The 18,851-nt window shown below is 38.6% G+C and overlaps 1 protein-coding gene across 5 annotated transcripts in view; it reads left to right on the top strand.

Moving 5' to 3' along the window:
• The window catches only part of SLC25A12 (solute carrier family 25 member 12), a 223,182-nt gene that overhangs the window by 169,881 nt on the left and 34,450 nt on the right, over nucleotides 1–18,851 (top strand). For all 5 annotated transcript variants that reach the window (XM_009443763.4, XM_009443761.5, XM_003949917.6 and 2 more), the window contains exons 7-9: nucleotides 1,647–1,785; nucleotides 2,456–2,549; nucleotides 11,064–11,148. In XM_009443763.4, the coding sequence (XP_009442038.1) occupies nucleotides 1,647–1,785; nucleotides 2,456–2,549; nucleotides 11,064–11,148 (318 nt within the window). The remainder of the gene's footprint in view (nucleotides 1–1,646; nucleotides 1,786–2,455; nucleotides 2,550–11,063; nucleotides 11,149–18,851) is intronic.

Below are 18,851 nucleotides of genomic sequence, written 5' to 3'. Positions count from 1 at the left end.
CTGTACATTCAGTCTGTATGCACCAGACATAGTTTTTTGTTCTGTCAAACTGCTAATCTCTATAAAGTAATCATCTGGACCAATAGCAAACTCATGTCATCCACTTCCTCACATAGAGTGGTGAAACTTTCCTCACTTACCCGTTTCCTTGTCTATGCGTTGTACTTATGTATAAGTTTTTGATTACTGCTTGTTTTGAATGGAGGGAAGCCAATGAGTGCCTTTGTTGTTTCAGCTGAAGATCATTATCCCTGATTTAGACTGGGGTAGAAAGATCAACTTCTGTTCTTTTTCTTCAGTGAATCTGAACATGGACCATGTCACTTTCTCCTACACGTTTCACCTCCTTGACACCATCCCCCACTCCCCTGCCCTCACCTCATACCCCAACCAAAAAAATGAAACAAGGAAGGAAAGAAAGGGATAAAGGGAGAGAGAAAGGGAGGGAAGGAGGGAGAAGGGAAGAGAACCCTAGAGGGAGGGGCTCAGTACCTTAGTGGGAAGGGACTCATTTAATCTTTTCCAACTAGGTTAGATAGACCTACTATAATAGCCTCAATTTTTTGAGGCTCAATTTTTTATAGTTTACCAAAAGTCAATTCTAATCCTCAGAGGAGTATATGAAAATTTGAGTCCAGCTTTTTGGGTTGCTGGTATCCAAATTCAGGCTAACACAAATATAAACTGTATTTAGGTTAAGGCATGTGTGTGAGGGGTGGTGGGGTGGGATATATTTGCTCGTTGCTACCTATACTATTTGTAATAGACTTTTATGATTAAAATTGTTACATTGATATTTACATAAGCATTTCTTCGCATTTTTAAAGGAGAATGTTTTCAATCATATGGGTTCCTCTGACTTCTGGCTTGGAAATGAGGCTTTTGCAAACTATGCAAAATATTCTCTTTTGAGTTTATGTCCAAGTGGTGAGCAGAGAACAAATTACGTCTTCATCCTGCAGAGGTAATGAAGGCCACGTTGCCCGCCATCTCAGGCATGAGAGAGCCTCTTTTGCACTATTCCAATGAAGACATAACTCAATAGTGAATAAATTCTCTCCAGATTTTCTACATTTTTTGGAGTTTTTGATAATTGTACCCTTCATGATCCAAATTTAGAGTTTAGCACAGACTGTTAAGTATTTTAATTATAACAGTGGCCTTAAAAATTAGGAAAAGTTGATGTAATAAAATTGTCTTAAAATTTAAAGTCATCAGTTGGTTTTTGTTTATGTGTGTGAAGGAAAAAAACAAGGTTAAAAAGTGTTCCATAGATTGTACAGTGATTTTGTTTATCCAGGACTAGCAAGAGTTTCACAGTTGAGGGTCTTGAAGATCCTGTTTAAATAACTATTGTTTTGATCTGTGATAATTATATTTGTTGTTTTTGACCTTATAGGTAGATGAACCATGAAGTCCAACTTCCAGATGTTACTTTCTTCCTTAAAACCTAAATTACATAGACTTCCCTGAGGGCATGCAGTGCACTGTTTCAGTGTGATACTTTCCTTGTATTTATGTACTGGTTGTTAACATCATTTTAATAGTGAAGACTCCTTTGGATCCTCTTTGAGAAAAGTACAGTGTCCATAAACGTGTTTTTGTTTTTGTTTGTTTTTTAAACTTTTTGTGTTGTCATTTTCTAGGCAGCTGGAGGAAGTATCTCACACCAGGTTAGCTTCTCCTACTTCAATGCATTTAACTCCTTACTGAATAACATGGAGCTTGTTCGTAAGATATATAGCACTCTAGCTGGCACAAGGAAAGATGTTGAAGTCACAAAGGGTAAGATTTTAAAATATACATACATAAGAATCTCAGCATTTTCACTTTTCTTCACTGAGGCATGATGTTGATCTAAGCTTACCACTCTAAAGCCAGATCTAGAAAGTATGTTACCATGTGTATGTATGCTTTACTTGGGCTCCAAAAATCCAGGTGGATTTAATGTGATACTGAGGTCAGGAATAGAAAAGTGGCTTTGACAGTTTTGAAAAGAACCTTGGCCCAATCTGTCAAACAGGTCAGTGGCACTGTGGCAGCAGCTTGTTTGTACTAGGAAGGAGTTGCCACAGAAAGATGGGCAAGCCTACTCCTTTTGGTGAGTGGTATTAGGATGTTTTGAATGACTGGAGAACACCCACTTTTTTTGTATTATAACTCTGGAGAACAAAGTGAATAAGCAAGATAAGAGGAGATTCTAAAGAGATTGTTTTATTCTTGAAGTTAATTCATCTGTTTTGCTGTTTTATCATCTTAACATTTTATCTTTTACCAGCCTTCCGAAATGCGTATTCTTGTATAGTTGAACTTAAATATTTAAATTCAATTTTAGATTTTAAAAATGATACTAAAATGCCTATAGCTTTCAGGTTATATTATAGTTGGTGAAGGTAGAACTTTGTTATATATTAAGAATCATTCAAGATTTTAACTTTTTTTTTCTCTATTCCAGAGGAATTTGCCCAGAGTGCCATACGCTATGGACAAGTCACACCACTAGAAATTGATATTCTATATCAGCTTGCAGACTTATATAATGCTTCAGGGTAAGTATTTCAATAATTCTTCATGATATTTATTATAGAGTAGTTCTAAAATGTGAAGCAGTGGTGTCCTTTTAGTTCATTCTAACATGAGTTTTTTCCATGTATTTGAATAGTTTATATTCAGAATATAAATTCCAAGAAAGACAAGCAGATGTAACAAAGGAGAGGAAAGAAACACAGGAAGACAGATAGAGGGAGAAGAAGATGGAGGGAGGGGAAAGGAGAGAACAAGGGAGAGAAGAAAGGAAGGGAAGGAAAGGGGAGGGAAGAGAAGGCAGGAGTGAGGTGAGATAGGAATAAGGGGTTGAGGTGCATAAGAGAGTGAAATGGGAGAAGAAAGCAATCTGACAGAGAAGAGAAGGGAAGTGAGAAGAAGAAAGGGAGGGAAAAAGATTGATTTGATCTGGGCTCTCTGGAGGTGTTATGAATTTCAAGAGATTTGTGGAAATTTGCCCAAATTTTTAACTTTATAAAATAGACTAAGATACATGGAAGAATCTTGTAATCTTTTTGGTTCACTGTAAATGGTCCTTCACTAAACAGTATATGCCATTTTGTGTTGGAGAGTATCATTTTCTTTCTTTCTTTTTTTTTTTGAGATGGAGTCTCTCTCTGTCACCCAGGCTGGAGTGCAGTGGCACGATCTCGGCTCACTGCAGCCTCCGCTTCCCAGGTTCAAGTGATTCTCCTGCCTCAGCCTCCTGAGTAGCTGGGATTACAGGCGCATGCCACCACAGCCAGCTAATTTTTGTATTTTTAGTAGAGACAGGGTTTCACCATGTTGGTCAGGCTGGTCTCGAACTCCTGACCTCCTGATTCGCCCACCTTGGCCTCCCAAAGTGCTGAGATTACAGGCGTGAGCCACTGCGCCCAGCCGAGAGTATCATTTTCTTGAGATATGCCTGTGACATTGTCATCAGAGTTACCATCATAGACAAGCTCAGATGTTTTATGCCTTTACTTTATAAATGTAAAAGAACAAAGCACACGCAAATCCAAAAGAAAAACCCTTGTCTTTGGGCATCCAGAAGGATCTGTGGGAAATGGGACTTATGGCTGTTTTTGTTTTGTTTTGTTTTGTTTTGTTTTTGAGACAGAGTCTTGCTCTGTTGCCCAGGCTGGAGTGCAGTGTGCGATCTTGGCTTACCACAACCTCTGCCTCCCAGGATCAAGCAATTTTCCTGCCTTAGCCTCCCGAGTAGCTGGAAGTACAGGCGCATGCCACCATGCCCGGCTAATTTTTGTATTTTTAGTAGAGACGGGGTTTCACCATGTTGGCCAGGCTGGTCTCGAACTCCTGACCTCAGATGATCCACCTGCCTTGGTCTCCCAAAATGTTGGGATTAGAGGTGTGAGCCACTGTGCCCGGCTTGTAATTCACATTTTTAAACAAAGGTTTTGATCTTCCTTCATGATGATACATTTCAAAAAGTAGTTCTCAAAACTGGGTGTAAAGTGACCTTATAGCTAGTTCATGGAATTTAAGGTTCTAGGAAACAGTAGTGCATTCACATTGTTACCAGTAGAGGGTCTTGACTATGAGTTGTTCACATTCTTGGCATGTTGAACAAAGAAATAGACAAAACACACAAAGCAACAGAAGACAAAAGCATAGATTTATTGAAATGAAAGTACACTCCACAGAGTGGGAGCGAGCTCGAGCAAGCAGCTCAAGAGCCCTGGTTGCAAATCTTCTGGGGTTTAAGTACCCTTTAGAGGTTTCCTGTTGGTTACACCCTATGTAAATGAAGACTTGGCCCGTGACCAGGGGCTGAAGTAAAGTTACCTATGCAAATGAAGACTTGGCCCATGACCAGTTGGAGGCTGAACTGAAGTCTCGGTCTGCAACCAATCAGAGGCTGAAGTGAAGTTACACCCTATGCAAATGAAGACTTGGCCTGTGACCAGTCAGAGACTGAAGTGAAGGCTCCCTGTGTCCAGACCCTGTGTTTCTTTCTTCTCCTCTGTTACATCTGCTTGTCTTTTTCTCTTGGAATTTATATTCTAAACTATTCAAATAAACTGTTCTTCTGCCTCATTTCCCCCTGAGAGACGTGATCTTCATAAATCTTTATGGGAGGCAGAGGGACCAATAGTCTTTCTTCTGTAACTACTTCATGCTGATTGGGGCACAGTCCCTACCTATTGGGGACCATGGAACTCTGGCACTGCTCTGTCTAGTGGAGATAGGGTGACTTCTTGATGGCCAGGGCGGGCATCATCATCTGGAACTGGAAGCCCTGCTGCATGATCATTTGAAGCTTAATCGTCTCTAGGTGAGAAGAAATAATCTGGTAAAAAGATGAACAAACATGGTCCAAAAAGTCAATGCAAGTATAATTATTAACAATGGGCTGGCCAAGGGAAGGAGCCATGAAGCCCAGCTTAGTGCCCTTGACCAGGAGCCCTGTGATGTGGACAGCTGTTGTTATATTTTAGAAGTTCTGTCAGCTAATTTTCGAGTGGCATCCCTTACTAATCCTGATTGGTTGATATAAAAACAACATTCTTATAGGAAAAGACATAAGCCATCTTTTTGAGCAGTTAGGAGATCCAGTCTCCTTCTATTTTGTACAGTGACTGCTGCCAAGGAGTCTATTTGATTTTGTAAGGTGACAATACTTTGGGCAGTGTCTTCCAAGCTGTCTGGAAGATCCTTGGATGAGCATTGGTAATAGGATAGGGAAGTTGGAAGCCTGCTAACTCCTATTGCTATTCCTGCAGTTATTCCTAGCCCTGCCAAAAGGGGTATGGGTTGGATGGCTCATTTGTGCTTGGTAGTTGCAGTTAAAGGTATAATGAGAGACTGGTTATTGGGAGCTATGTTGATTTTAAGGGGGTAAATATACAAGTGTACAGGTTCCAATCCAGTTGGCTGACAAACATAAGTACAACTAGTTCCACACAGGAGAAAGGATCTTTGTTTTTTAAGACAAAAATTGTTGTCTATGGTGAACATATGGGTTAGTTTGTTGTTTTCATTTTCCCAAGTGATTAAGGTCCCTGCTAAGGTGGCCCTGGTTAAAGGCTGGAAAGGACCTTGGGAAGTATCCTGAGTTGCCCCAGCAGCATTTTTCCAATGGAGGTAGTTGCACTTAGTGTCCACCAGCAACCACCTAGAGGTATTTTCGTACTGGGGAACCAAAAGACAACTAGATGTCTCAGGATTAGTATGGTTTTTCCCAAGGGAAAATATGAACACAGCTACTGGGCCTATCTTGGCAGTACTTAGACTGTGTATCCTTTAAAGTGCCCTCAACTAGGAATGGTTTCCATGAAACCATACAGGTTTACCAAATGATGCAGTCTGGGTAACTGCATAGCTTACATGATCATGTGAAGGGTTAATCTCTAGGGTGTAGATCTTAAGCCAATTAATTAGAGCTCCTTTATATAAACATCACACACACAACACTTGTAGACGGGGGAAGATCTAGCTGTTGTTAGTTTTTCTTTCCCTTTAATTTTTTTTTTTTTTTTGAGACAGAGTCTTGCTCTGTTGCCCAGGCTGGAGTACAGTGGCATGATCTCAGCCCACTGCAACCTCCGCCTCCTGGGTTCAAGCGATTCTTGTGCCTCAGCCTCCCGAGTAGCTGGGACGACAGGTGCGTACCACTATGCCTGCCTAATTTTTGTATTTTTAGTAGTGACGGCCATGTTGGACAGGCTGGTCTCAAACTTTTGACCTCAGATGATCTACCCACCTTGGCCTCCCAAAGTGCTGGGATTACAGGCGTGAGCCACTGGGCCCAGCCTCTTTCCCACTTTATGGACCCTATCACAACTTCCACAGACCATCTATGACGTGCTTAGATTTTCTGACTTGTCCTGTATTTCCCTGTTTCCTAAGTAATTAAGCATTCTACTTTAGGACAAGAATTTGCCATACAAGATTCTTTCTCATATAAAATTTCTTTTCTTCATAACCTTCCTTATCATAAATACATCTTCATAGCTATAACTTTCTTTATATCTCTCTTTCCTACTAAAGTAATTTCTGATGCCCCCAAAAGTCAAAAAGGTCAGGTAATGTGATGCAAAACTGAGCAGAGCCTTAGATTTTGAGAGGGACCTGTCTGCCTACAGTTCTTGGGGTTCCATGAGGAAAACAGGGGTTTCTCCTAAAATGGGGTCTGTGGCACCTTCTGTTTTTCCCAAGGAGTCCCAGGCTCCCTTAGGTCCTTTCATGGGCATCAAGAGTGGCAAGAAGATAGACCAGGGAAATAGTCCAGTCAACTGAGAAGAAAAACAAAACTTTGTTGTAAAGATGGATAAACTGAGGCACAATGCAGTTTAAAAATTCCCGTTCACATAGAGCTAGGCTCTGCACCTCGCTGCTCAGTCACTGATGCACTTGTGTGGTAGCTCATGGTGTACTTCACCAACGGGTTTCCTGCCCCCTCAGAGCTTACAACCTGGGTTTCATTTCCTGCTCTACAGCTATATAATTTAACAGTTTTCCTCTCAATGTGTTGGATTCTAACCCTATATATCTCACATTTTATTAATATTACTGAATCTTAAAGGGAGCCATGATGTCTTTAATCCTCAGAAATATTAAACAACCTGGCTGGGTGTGGTGGCTCACACCTGTAATCCCAGCACTTTAGGAGGCCAAGGTGGGTGGATCTTGAGGTCAGGAGTTCGAGGCCAGTGTGGCCAACATAGTGAAACCCCGTCTCTACTAAAAATACAAAAAATTAGCCAGGTGTGGTGGTGTGCACCTGTAATCCCAGTTACTCTGGAGGCTGAGGCAGGAGAATCGCTTGAACCCGGGAGGTGGAGGTTGCAGTGAGCTGAGATTGTGCCATTGCACTCCAGCCTGGGCAACAGTATGAGATTCCATTTCAAGAAAAAAAAAAGAAAGAAAAAAAATATATAAAGCAACCTGTAAACAAAGGAGTACATGAGGTTAAACAGTATTCAAATTTCTTTATGCTTTAAAACATTGAGAGAGTATATTGAGAAACACACCTAAGAAACTGCAGTCAATCTACTGTGAACAAAAATTTAGAGAATATCTCTTCAAAATAAGCTATCTAGTGGTATTTATACATATTCTTACATATATCAGCAGTGTTTTACATGCTTGTAACGTTAAACATAATTGAAAAGTGTCAAGATTATAGGGCTTATACATTTCTGTGGGCTTGAAAATGATGCAATATAGATTATTTGTTTCTATAAAGTAGTCAGTAAAATGTACAAACTTCTAAACAGAGTAGTAACTAACAAGAGAGTTCATACTGAAGGTAGTAATACTAGGAACAAAAGAGGGCTCAACACTGCCTTCAGGAGAGGAAGGGTCCAGATTGGTATATTTTCTAAAGGCTTCCTCCAGCCTGCCATAAAACACGGCTAGATTTTCCTCCTTGCCTTGTGCAGCCTCCCTTACTTTATCATAATTTACTGCCTTAGTTATTCCCTTTTTCATTCCTCCAAGGAGAGCCTTAAGAAATTTGGCCCAGTTGTTCATTCCCATGGGGGTGTTGTAGTCCCAGTTAGGATCAGTAGCGGAGACTGTGTCTGGGCCTGGGCAATTACCCTGAGGGTTTTGGGCAAATAAATTGTCTGCTTCTCGGCAAGTGGCCTCAAAGATTCATTCCTTTTCCAAGGGGGTGCAACAAGTTGCTGGAATGAATTGAACGTCTCTCTATGAGAGATGAAAGGCTAAGGTCAAAGCTTGGAACCTATCTGCAAATTTTCTGGGGTTCTCTGAATAGCTTCCTAGCTTTTTCTTTACATTGTTATATGTTATTTATGGAGAAGGGGACCTACACTCAGACCAGCCCCTCGGCTCCTGCTGCTTCCCTAAGGGATAGCAGGGCTAGAGAGGTAGTTGAATAGGGTGTTCCCCTCTGAATGTGAGGGGGACTTAGCAGGGCCCTTGGTTTTAGCTCTTGGGTTTGCGCCTCAGAAACACTTGGCAAGGAGTTATATGGGGGTTGTTGCCATTGCCCCTGAGAGACAGGTGGCCCTTGCAAAAAGGAGGTCATCCACAATATCCGGTTCTGCCTTAGAACCTGCCTTTTTGGGGGCAGGTTCTGGGAGTTTTGCAGATGGTTGGGTTTTGATATAGGGCCATGAAGGCCCGCACATATGGGATTTCTGACCATTTACACTGCCTTTTGCAAAATAGGTCTAATTGCAGGATGGTGTTGTAATTAAGACTTCCATTGACTCCCCATTATTCCTGGCTGTCTAGCTAATTTTGGGGCCATACAGTATTATGGTTAAAAAAAATCAGATGTTTTCTCCTGAGATTGTCAGGGTCAAATTGATTCCAATGGTTGAGAATGCAGCCAAGTGGGGAATCAGGTGGAATGGATGGAGAGTTGCCCATAGAGGTCTGGAAGAAAGAAGAGAACCTAGCTTATTTGGTGACTCAAATTTTACCTGGGGCATCCCCCTGGAAAAACTCTGGGCCTTGATTGGGGTCCTCAGGGGTGTCCCCCTTTAGGGCCCCGTCTTAGTCTGTCAGATGTCTCTGACCTTAGATGGGTGCTGGTACCACTTTGGGAAGGTTCTCTCCACCACTGATGACCCACTGTGAGCTTTCCTTTTGTCCCTGGATGAAGGCCTTGACTTCTAGCATCCATATAATTTGATAAGGCCATGGTTTCCTGTTCCACTGGAGTGATAGCCATGAACTTTAATAATAGGAACTAGAGGTTGGATGGATTTCTTTTGTCATGTGGATTACAGGTAGTCTCAAGGGGGGAAAGGTAGATTTTGGGCATGAAAAATGAAATAATAGTGTTGGCTATTCCACTCAGGCCCTCGACAAGAGAGGGAATGTTTAAAAATCCACCACCATGACAGTGGACCGCGTGTAAGGGCAGGCCATTCTATAAACATAATCTGGTGATGACAAAAGAAACAAGATGTAGAATGTATTCTAAAGATTGTGGGCCCCAAAAGTCCTCAGCAAGTTGAATAGATTGAGTAGGATAAGGGAAGTCAAAACATCTAAGAGATATCCTTTGCCATTACAAGCTAACTCTTTAGGAGAATTTGGCATAAGAAAAGAGGGCTTAAGTTGACTGAAACATGTGTGAGTTTGTTCTGGAAGAGCTGCCACTGCCAATTTCGTCACATGTAGGGATTAGGGACTTTAACCAGGAAAGATAGAAAAGAGTACTTCCCCATTCTGGGCAGGGCAGCTATCCCCATTCACTTCTTGGCCTTCAGGTAGCACCAGAGAGTGGCTCTGGCTAGTTGCCCTCAATTATCAAGGATCTGCTAGGAAACAGCCTCTGAAAGACTGAAAAAAAGAAAAGGACTCAGGTCCCTCACCCAAACCAGGCAGTGGTGGTCAGGTGCTTCCACATGGATACCTTTTAGTCTCCCGGGAGAGTGGACCTGGCCAGAGACCTGCAGTTGCCTTCATGCTTAGATGTTGTCTGTGGAGGGTCCCGTGTTGGAAAAGGGAAAGAGAGCGGAAAGGGTTCCCCTCTGTGGAGTGTAGGGAGCTCTGCATGGAGATAGCTCCAGCCTGTGCCCGCAAATGAAGGCTCAATAGAGAGGAAAAGAAAAAGAGCAAAAGCAAAGCAAAGAAAAATAAATCCCCAAATTTGGGCTTACCTCCTGGCTAACTTGCCAAGATATGTTACCGGTGGAGGGTCTTGACTACAAGTTGTCCAGTTTCTTGGCATGTTGAACAAAGAATTGGACAAAACGCACAAACAAAGCAATAGAAGACAAAAGCATAGATGTATTGAAGCAAAAGTATACTCCACAGATCAGGAGCAGGCTTGAGCAAGCAGCTCAAGAGCCCTAGTTGCAAATCTTCTGGGGTTTAAGTACCCATTAGAGGTTTCCTATTGGTTACACCCTATATAAATGAAGACTTGGCCCACAACCAATCGGAGGCTGAAGTGAAGGCTCAGCCCGTGATCAATTGGAGGCTGAAGTGAAGGCTCAGCCTACAACCAATCAGAGGCTGAAGTTACATCCTACGCAAATGAAGACTTAGCCCATGACCAGTCAGAGGCTGAAGTGAAGGCTGCCTGTCTCCAGACCCTATTCTCCTGCCTAAAAATGGGTCAAAACTCAAAGGGTTGGAAAGAACATATCGTTGGGAAAAAAAAAAAAAGTCTCCCTCATACCCTTGTTCCTTTCCTTGGAGGCAACCAGTATTTATCAGATTTATATGTATCCTTCCCAGATACTTTGCGCCTGTCCTTTAAATAGGTATCCTTGGGGACACATTTAGTGGGTAGGGACAGTCAATCTCTATACTTTTGCTTCTGGCAATAATTATTTGATTTTAATATCTATCACTGGAGTCTTACCAAATTCATGCACTCCACATTATTTCTCTGGAGTCTTTTGCTTTTTGTTGATGAAAACAGAGTTAAAAGGTTTTTATGTCACTAAAATGATCTGTGTAAATAGGGAAGTAATGATTTTAAACTATAGTTCACTTTTTTTTTTTTTTTTTTTGAGAAAAGATGATTTTGGCGTGAGGAGTTTGTCAGTGTCTAACAATTCTTTCCTATATTTTTCCTGAAGGCGCTTGACTTTGGCAGATATTGAGAGAATAGCCCCATTGGCTGAGGGGGCCTTACCTTACAACCTGGCAGAACTTCAGAGACAGGTAGGAGTAATCTCATAAATATGATCACCTTAAAAAAAATGCTGAACTAGTAGACTAAATAGGAGCTGACAGCTTCTGAATGCTGTAAAAATTAAAAATTACTTTCCAGAGAAAGACTTTACTTAGCTTAAAGATTACCTTTATAGAACTACTGTTACCCCCACTTTTATAGAATATATATATATTTTTTGAGATGGAGTCTGGCTGTGTTGCCCAGGCTGGAGTGCAATGGCGTGATCTCGGCTTACTGCAACCTCTGCCTTCTGGGTTCAAGAGATTCTCCTGCCTCAGCCTCCCCGAGTAATTGGGATTACAGGCGTGCACCACCACAACTGGCTAATTTTTGTATTTTTAGTAGAGACAAGGTTTTGCCATGTTGGGCAGGCTGGTCTTGAACTCGTGACCTCAGGTGATCCGCCTGCCTCGGCCTCCCAAAGTGCTGGGATTACAGGCATGAGCCACCACACCCAGCCTATAGAATATTTTTATGAGATAACTAGATTTATATTTGTGTTTTGTTTTTTGTTTTGTTCAGATAAGGAAAATAAGAGTTCAAGCATACATGGGTTTGACCCCGTTCGCCTTAGAATTAGCATTCCTTTCATTTGCCTCTTCACATTTAAAGATTAGTGTTAGGTTTACTTTGTATCATTAAACTGATATTTATAGGGTTTCTAAAATTAAAAAACTTCCCTCAAATGAAATAAATCATTCACTGGGATTGTGCCTTACAGATTACAGCCAGGAAAAAAAAAAAGTAATTAGTGAAACCAGAAAGAAAACCTTGACTGTTAATTACATTTTTGATAAATATTACTTTTGGTTTTTATAAATGTTAAGAATGATTAAAACAGTAGCTTCTGAGTCCTATAAAATTAATACAATCCCATTTCTGATTTTACAAATACTATCTTGGTAAGAAAAAGAAAATCCATGAAATTACCTTGAAGAGTGGAATGGAACAGTTTTTAATAAATCTCGTTTTAAGTTGAAACTTCTACTTCTATAGCACTTAGGAAGTTTCAGTGGTAGCAGATGATCACATTGCTTTTGTGTGTGGGTAAGGGTTAGGAGGGCCAGTCATTGTCCTCCTGGTACTTTCCTGCTCTAATAGACATGGAACCTGTGTTCCTCATAATTCTCTAGGAGAGTGTGATGCCATACTAGGCAAGGCGACATGGGGAGGGCGTGGATAAAGAAGACAGGATACAGAGAGAGAGAGAGTGAGCTACTAAATGTGCATGCTATAGAAAGAGGCTATGTCTGTTCTTTCTTCATTGCTGCCACATTGGTGAGTAGCCAGGGTTGGCTTGCTGTTATTGTTCACCTTCACCAAATGTGTTAATGAAACATCAAGATATGTTTAAATGTAGTTCACTTGGGAAGACTTGGTTAGGAAACCTTTCTTCTACTTGAGCTCCATGGAATGATGATTCTGCCTGTGAAACTAATTAGAATTTACAGTTCTACTTTACATAAGGAACAAGAACATTTTGTAGTCAGGTTGAAGTAAATTGAAAATGGAAAAGAAACCATTATATCTGCGTTTTGTGTTAATACTTCAACTGTTTGCTTGATGTGTAATAAAGCTTCCTACAGATTAAAATGTGTTGTAACTCATTGCAATTTAGCTTCTTTTATATCAGAAAAACTCTTTTATCTGCTGCCATCAAAGTTTATTTCCAGGCTGGGTACAGTGGTTTATGCCTGTAATGCCAGCAATTTGGGAGCCTGAGGCAGGCAGATTGCTTGAGCCCAGAAGTTCCAGACCAGCCTGGGCAACATGGCAAAGCCCCATCTCTACAAAAAAAAAAATGCAAAAAATTAGCCAGGCGTGATGGCGTGTGCCTGTAGTCCTAGCTACTTGGGAGGCTGAGGAGGGAAAATCACCTGAGCCCAGGAAGTTGAGGTTGCAGTGAGCATGACTGTGCTACTACACTCCAGCTTGGGCAACAGAGTGAGACTCTGTCTTAAAAAAAAAAAAAGAAAAAAGTTTATTTCCATTAGGAGATCTCAGATCCTTTAAAAATAGATGGATTTATTTCAATTCAGTGATTTTTAAAAAATAAAATTTTATAAAATTATGTTTAATAAAAGGAAAGCATGTGAAAAATTTTTAATAAAATTAAGAGACATTGAAATATTTAAAGAACTCTTACTGAATTTAATTTTATTTTTTGTAGCATATACATCTGTGAAGATTTGCTCTTGAATTTTGAAAAATTGCATTTCAAAAGAAGATATTTTGCAGTGTTGCATGTGTCTATTGATATAGCTCTCCCTGGAGGTTTCCTTAATATTTGTAATTGGGGAATATTTCATTTAGCTTATTAAAAACATTGTAAACTGAATTTAAAAGTCTCAACTCATTTTCTCCTCCTCAGTTTTTCTGCTGCTTACTTTTCTATTCACCCACCTCTCTTGCCCCTAGCAATTTTCCTAAAGGCCGTATCTGAAGCTTGTTTTGCAATCTTTGGCACCCTGAGTCTGCATCCTTCACATTTCTTCATCCTTAGGAAAGTGATGTAATTTTGCTACTGCTGTGAATTCTTTTTAAGACAGATTCAAGATGATTTGCCTGTCTTCAGTGGCAGCGCTGATGCTTTTATGCTGGGATGGGTGGCCTCAAGGGTCTTGTCAGATATTTAGGAAATGGGCAGTGATAAAAACCACCATTTTCTTCTTCCCTGGGTCTCTGATTGGTATCCAGAGTGATGGGGAGTGCTTTCTCTGCCTTTCCTTAACCAGTGAGATAGTACAGGGATCTAGAATTTCTGGAGAGCTGGTAGAAGTCTTAGGTATTCTTACATTGTCCCCAAAGGAAGAACCTCAGAGTCTCAGGACAATTTTTTTTTTTTTTTTTTTTTTTTTTGTGGAGACAGGGTCTCACTCTGTCACCCAGGCACAATCACTGTTCACTGCAGTCCTGACCTCCCCGGCTCAGGTGATCCTCCCACCTCAGCCTCCTGAATAGCTGGGACTATAGGCATACACCACCATGCTCAGCTAATTTTTTTTCAGTAGAGACAGGGTTAAGCCATGTTTCCCAGGCTGGTCTCAAACTCCTAAGCTTACATTAATCCACTGATCTTGGCCTCCCAAAGTGCTGGGATTACAGTGTGTGTGAGCCACTGCACTCAGCTAAAATGTTTGATGTTTCCTCTCACATAGAAGATAGTCTTTCTACTGAGGATTAGGTACAGAGAAATAAAAATTAAGGTCTTAAGTGTATATTTTCCTGTACATTATTATAGGAACAAAATCTGAGAAAATAGAACTCAACAGAAATAATAAATAATTATTAGAATTTTATAGAAACAGATTTGTGAAGGTTAAGGATTCAGATTAATGTCCACTAATGGCCATTGTGAAATCTGATCTTTACTGTCCTTGAGATTTGATACAAGTTTATTTGGGCCTCAGTTTTCCCTTTAATAAAGTGAGTATCTTCATGTATTTCTGAGAAGCCTTCAAGCTCCTGCATTCTGTAGAATGGTATGTATCAATGGATTTTATTTTCAGAATTCTAAATTTATCCTCCTTTTTCCTTTGTAACATTTAAAATTTTGTAAGGAATACAGGCTGGACTCAAGTAGAATAATATGAAAATATGCTTAAGTTCTTATAGCAACCAAAGTACTGGAATAAACTTTCTTCAATTTTCAGCCTTGAAAAAACATTCCTCAGTTAACATATTTCAGGTTTATGAGGCATTGTAAGGCAGCCATATAGACTACAATCCTAGTGACTCAGTTTTTAACATTCTTTAGTTCACAGAATTGCAGTAATACTAACCTTAACTATTCCCATGTTACTTCCAGAAGATATCTTGATTTGATTCTCTTGTAATTTTTCCTATATTGCCAAATTAGGAGTACATAATTACTTACATTTATTATGCAGAGTATTCCCTTATATGAATCTATTAGAAACCTAAATATAAAATAGGAAGAAGGATATATGTCTTGTTATCTCACCTTATGAAAGTTGTTATGAAAACACTTGTTTATGATGGAGAATCTGTGAGTCCAGAACTAGAAGTTACGAGGGAGAGAATAGTTAAGAGCTTGGCCACTGATTATGTAACATCCTCTCATTCTGTTTCCTCAGTTATTAAATAGGGACAGTATGCCAGGCACAGTGGCTTGTGCCTGTAATTCCAGCACTTTGAGAGGCCAAGGCGGGCAGATTGTTTTGAGCCCAGGAGTTTGAGACCAGCCTGGGCAATATGATGAAACCCTGTCTCTACAAAAACATACAAAAAATTAGCCAGGCATGGTAGTATGCACCTGTAGTCTCAGCTATTTGGGAGACAGAGGTGGGAGGATTGCTTGAGCCCAGGAGTTTGAGGCTGCAGTCAGCTGTGATCACACTACTGCACTTCAGCCTGAGTGACAGAGTGAGACCCTGTCTCAAATAAATAAATAAATAGGGATAGCAGTATGCATCTTTATAGGATTATTATGAGAATTACATGAGTAATAATACACTTACATTAAGCCTGACACCTGCTAAGCATGCAATAAATGTTAACTGCTATTATTGTGCTTATTACTGTTATCAAATATGAGAAGCCCATATAAGCAAACTCCAAGATGGGTTGAAACGTATATGTGACACAACTGCTTAATCTACCCTCATCTACTTCCATTAGGTAGAAGGGGATGGGAAGTGAGGGAAAAGTATTAATATATCTTTGTATTTTTTTAAGTGCCTGAAATGTTTTATATTTTAATTTTTTGATGCTGGCTGAAATTTTACCAGGCCTGTTTTTAAAAATTTTTAATTAATGATGGATATTCAACAAGGAAAAAAGATCACTACCCCATACCATACACAAAAGTCTTTTCCTGTTCCTAAATGTGAAAGATTAAAGAGGATAACACAAGATATTCTATTTATGATCTGGAGATAGGCAGAGATTTTGTGAATAGTACAGAACACCAGTCATAAAGAAAAAGATTAATAAGTTAAACTTCATTAGATTTAAGAACTTTTATCAAAATATACCACTAAGAGTGTGAAAAGGCAAGTTACACAATAGGCAGAGATATTTGCAATAATTTAAATAATAGAGGATCTGTATCCAGAATATATAGTATAATAAACTTCTGCAAATTTATAAGCAAAAGGCAGGCAATGCAATAGAAAAATTGGCTAAATACCTGAACAGAAACCTCACAAAAGAGGATATCCAAATGGTAAGGAAAAATAATAGAAAAGTTTAATATCATTAGTACAAGAAAACACACATTAAAACTGCAATGGGATGCTATTTTATACTATCCAGATTGATCAAAATTATACTCTGACAATGGCAAGTGTTGTTCAAGAGGTGAAGGAATGGAAATTGCTAGCATCACAACTTTGGCAACTGTTTGTCAGTACCACTGCAGTTGAAGAAACACATACCCCGTGACCTGTTGGTTCCTCTCCTGGGTGTAGTCCCTAACAAAAATGTTTACACATGTGTGTTAAGAGATATGTACAAGAAAATTTAGGCCGGGCGTGGTGGCTCACACCTGTAATCCCAGCACTTTGGGAAGCTGAGGTGGGTGGATCACTTGAGGTCAGGAGTCTAACATGATGAATCCCCATCTCTACAAAAAATACAAAAAATTTAGCCAGGCATAGCGGTGCACACCTATAGTCCCAGCTGCTTGGGAGGCTGAGGCACGAGAATTGCTTGAACCCAGGAGGTAGAGGTTGCAGTGAGCCAGGAATGCGCCACTGCACTTTAGCCTGGGCAACAGAGGGAGACGCTGTCTCAAAAAAAAAAAAAAAAAAAAAAAGGAATGTTTATAGCTGCGTTATTTGCAGTTGCAAAAATATTGGAATCTAAATACTCACCAACAGTAGAACGGATAAATATGTTGTGCTATTAAGATGACCTACAGTGAGAGAAATGGAAATTTTGATTTGAGGGAAGTGAGATAAAAGAGGAGGTGGGTTGCAGAAAGAAGAGGATGTATATTTTTGAAGCATGTAACAGTTTGGATATTAAAACCAGGTTATAGACCAATTTTGGTCCTATGTGAAAATGGGAAAACAAACCTTCTCTTTTTCTTTACTGTATATTATATAATTACTTTTTCAACTGTATGGGATAAATGATCTGTGATAGACCTGCTTGGGTATATATGTACTTTCTTTAAAAAAGTTTTGTTTCTATGGGAAATTATATTAAAGCTATAGGCCACTCACTAAAAAAACTATGGAATATAAGCTGGATTGTGTTCTGTCAAAACATTATTAGAATTATTAAGAATTATTATTTTAACTTTTAAGTTTGGGGGTACATGTGAAGGTTTGTTACATAGGTAAACGTGTCATGGGGTTTTTTTGTACATATTATTTCATCACCCAGGTATTAAGCCCAGTACCCAATAGTTATCTTTTCTGCTCCTCTCCTTTCTCCTCCAGTCCTCCCTCAAGTAGACCCCAGTGTCCGTTGTTTCCTTCTTTGTGTTCATAATAAGCTCTTATCACTTAGCTCCCACTTATAAGTGAGAACATACGGTATTTGGTTTTCTATTCCTGTGTTAGTTTGCTAAGGATGGTGGCCTCCAGCTCCATCCATGTCCCTGCAAAAGTCAGGATCTCATTCTTTTTTATGGCTGCATATTAGAATTACTTTTATCTTTATTTTGTGTATAGCGTTCCTTAGACATAGGACTTTGTTTTCTTTGTGTAATTTGCATTTCTGTGGACCTTCTTTGAATTTTGGATTCATGAGCACATACAGGAAGACATTACTGTCCATTTAGGAATTCCTTTTTTTGGAACATTTTACCTCTTTCACCTGTGATATTTTACCACAAATGGAAGTCTGTTCTCAAAAAGAAAGTTAGGTTTATTTATTAGTCTATTATTAGCTATTATTTATTAGTCATTTAACTCATTTAAATTTAACTCATTTAAATTATTAGATTTGAAGACTTAACTATAGTCTTTAACACAACTTAACTCCCTTTTTGCTGAGAGAAAAGTATGTATTGTTTAGCATTCAGGGGAAAATTATATATATATTAATATATATAATATATAATAGGTATTATATATTATTATGTATATAACATAATTATATACTTATATATTATATATAATATATAATATAAATATATATAATATAAATACATATATATTATAATTATATATAATTATATATTATGTATTATATATAATTATATATTATGTATTATATATAATTATATATTATGTATTATATATAATTATAATTATATATTATGTATTATATATTATGTAAATATATAATGTATACATTATATATATTAGTATATATTATGTACATATATAATATGTCTTATATATTATATATTAATATATAATATGTATTATACATATATAATACACATTATATATTATATATTTTATATTTATATATAATACATATTATATATTATATATTTTATATTTATATATAATACGTATTATATATTATATATTTTATATTTATATATAATATGTATTATATATTATATATTATATATATATTTTATGTATATATATTTTTTTCCTTCATCTCCTTCTCCTATACTGTCATGGCTTTAGGTTTTAATCTTACTTTTTAAGACCAAGAATATTGAATTCAAATCCCAGACTATTGAAGTCATAGATGTAGTTTGCAGACAGAAAAATTTTGTTTTGTTTTCTCTAGCATTATTTTGCTATTCCAGTCATAC

This window comes from Pan troglodytes, chromosome 13 (assembly GCF_028858775.2).
Source record: "Pan troglodytes isolate AG18354 chromosome 13, NHGRI_mPanTro3-v2.0_pri, whole genome shotgun sequence".
In the NCBI taxonomy this organism is placed as follows: Eukaryota; Metazoa; Chordata; class Mammalia; order Primates; family Hominidae; genus Pan; species Pan troglodytes.
This window is presented reverse-complemented; position numbering and strand designations above follow the sequence as displayed.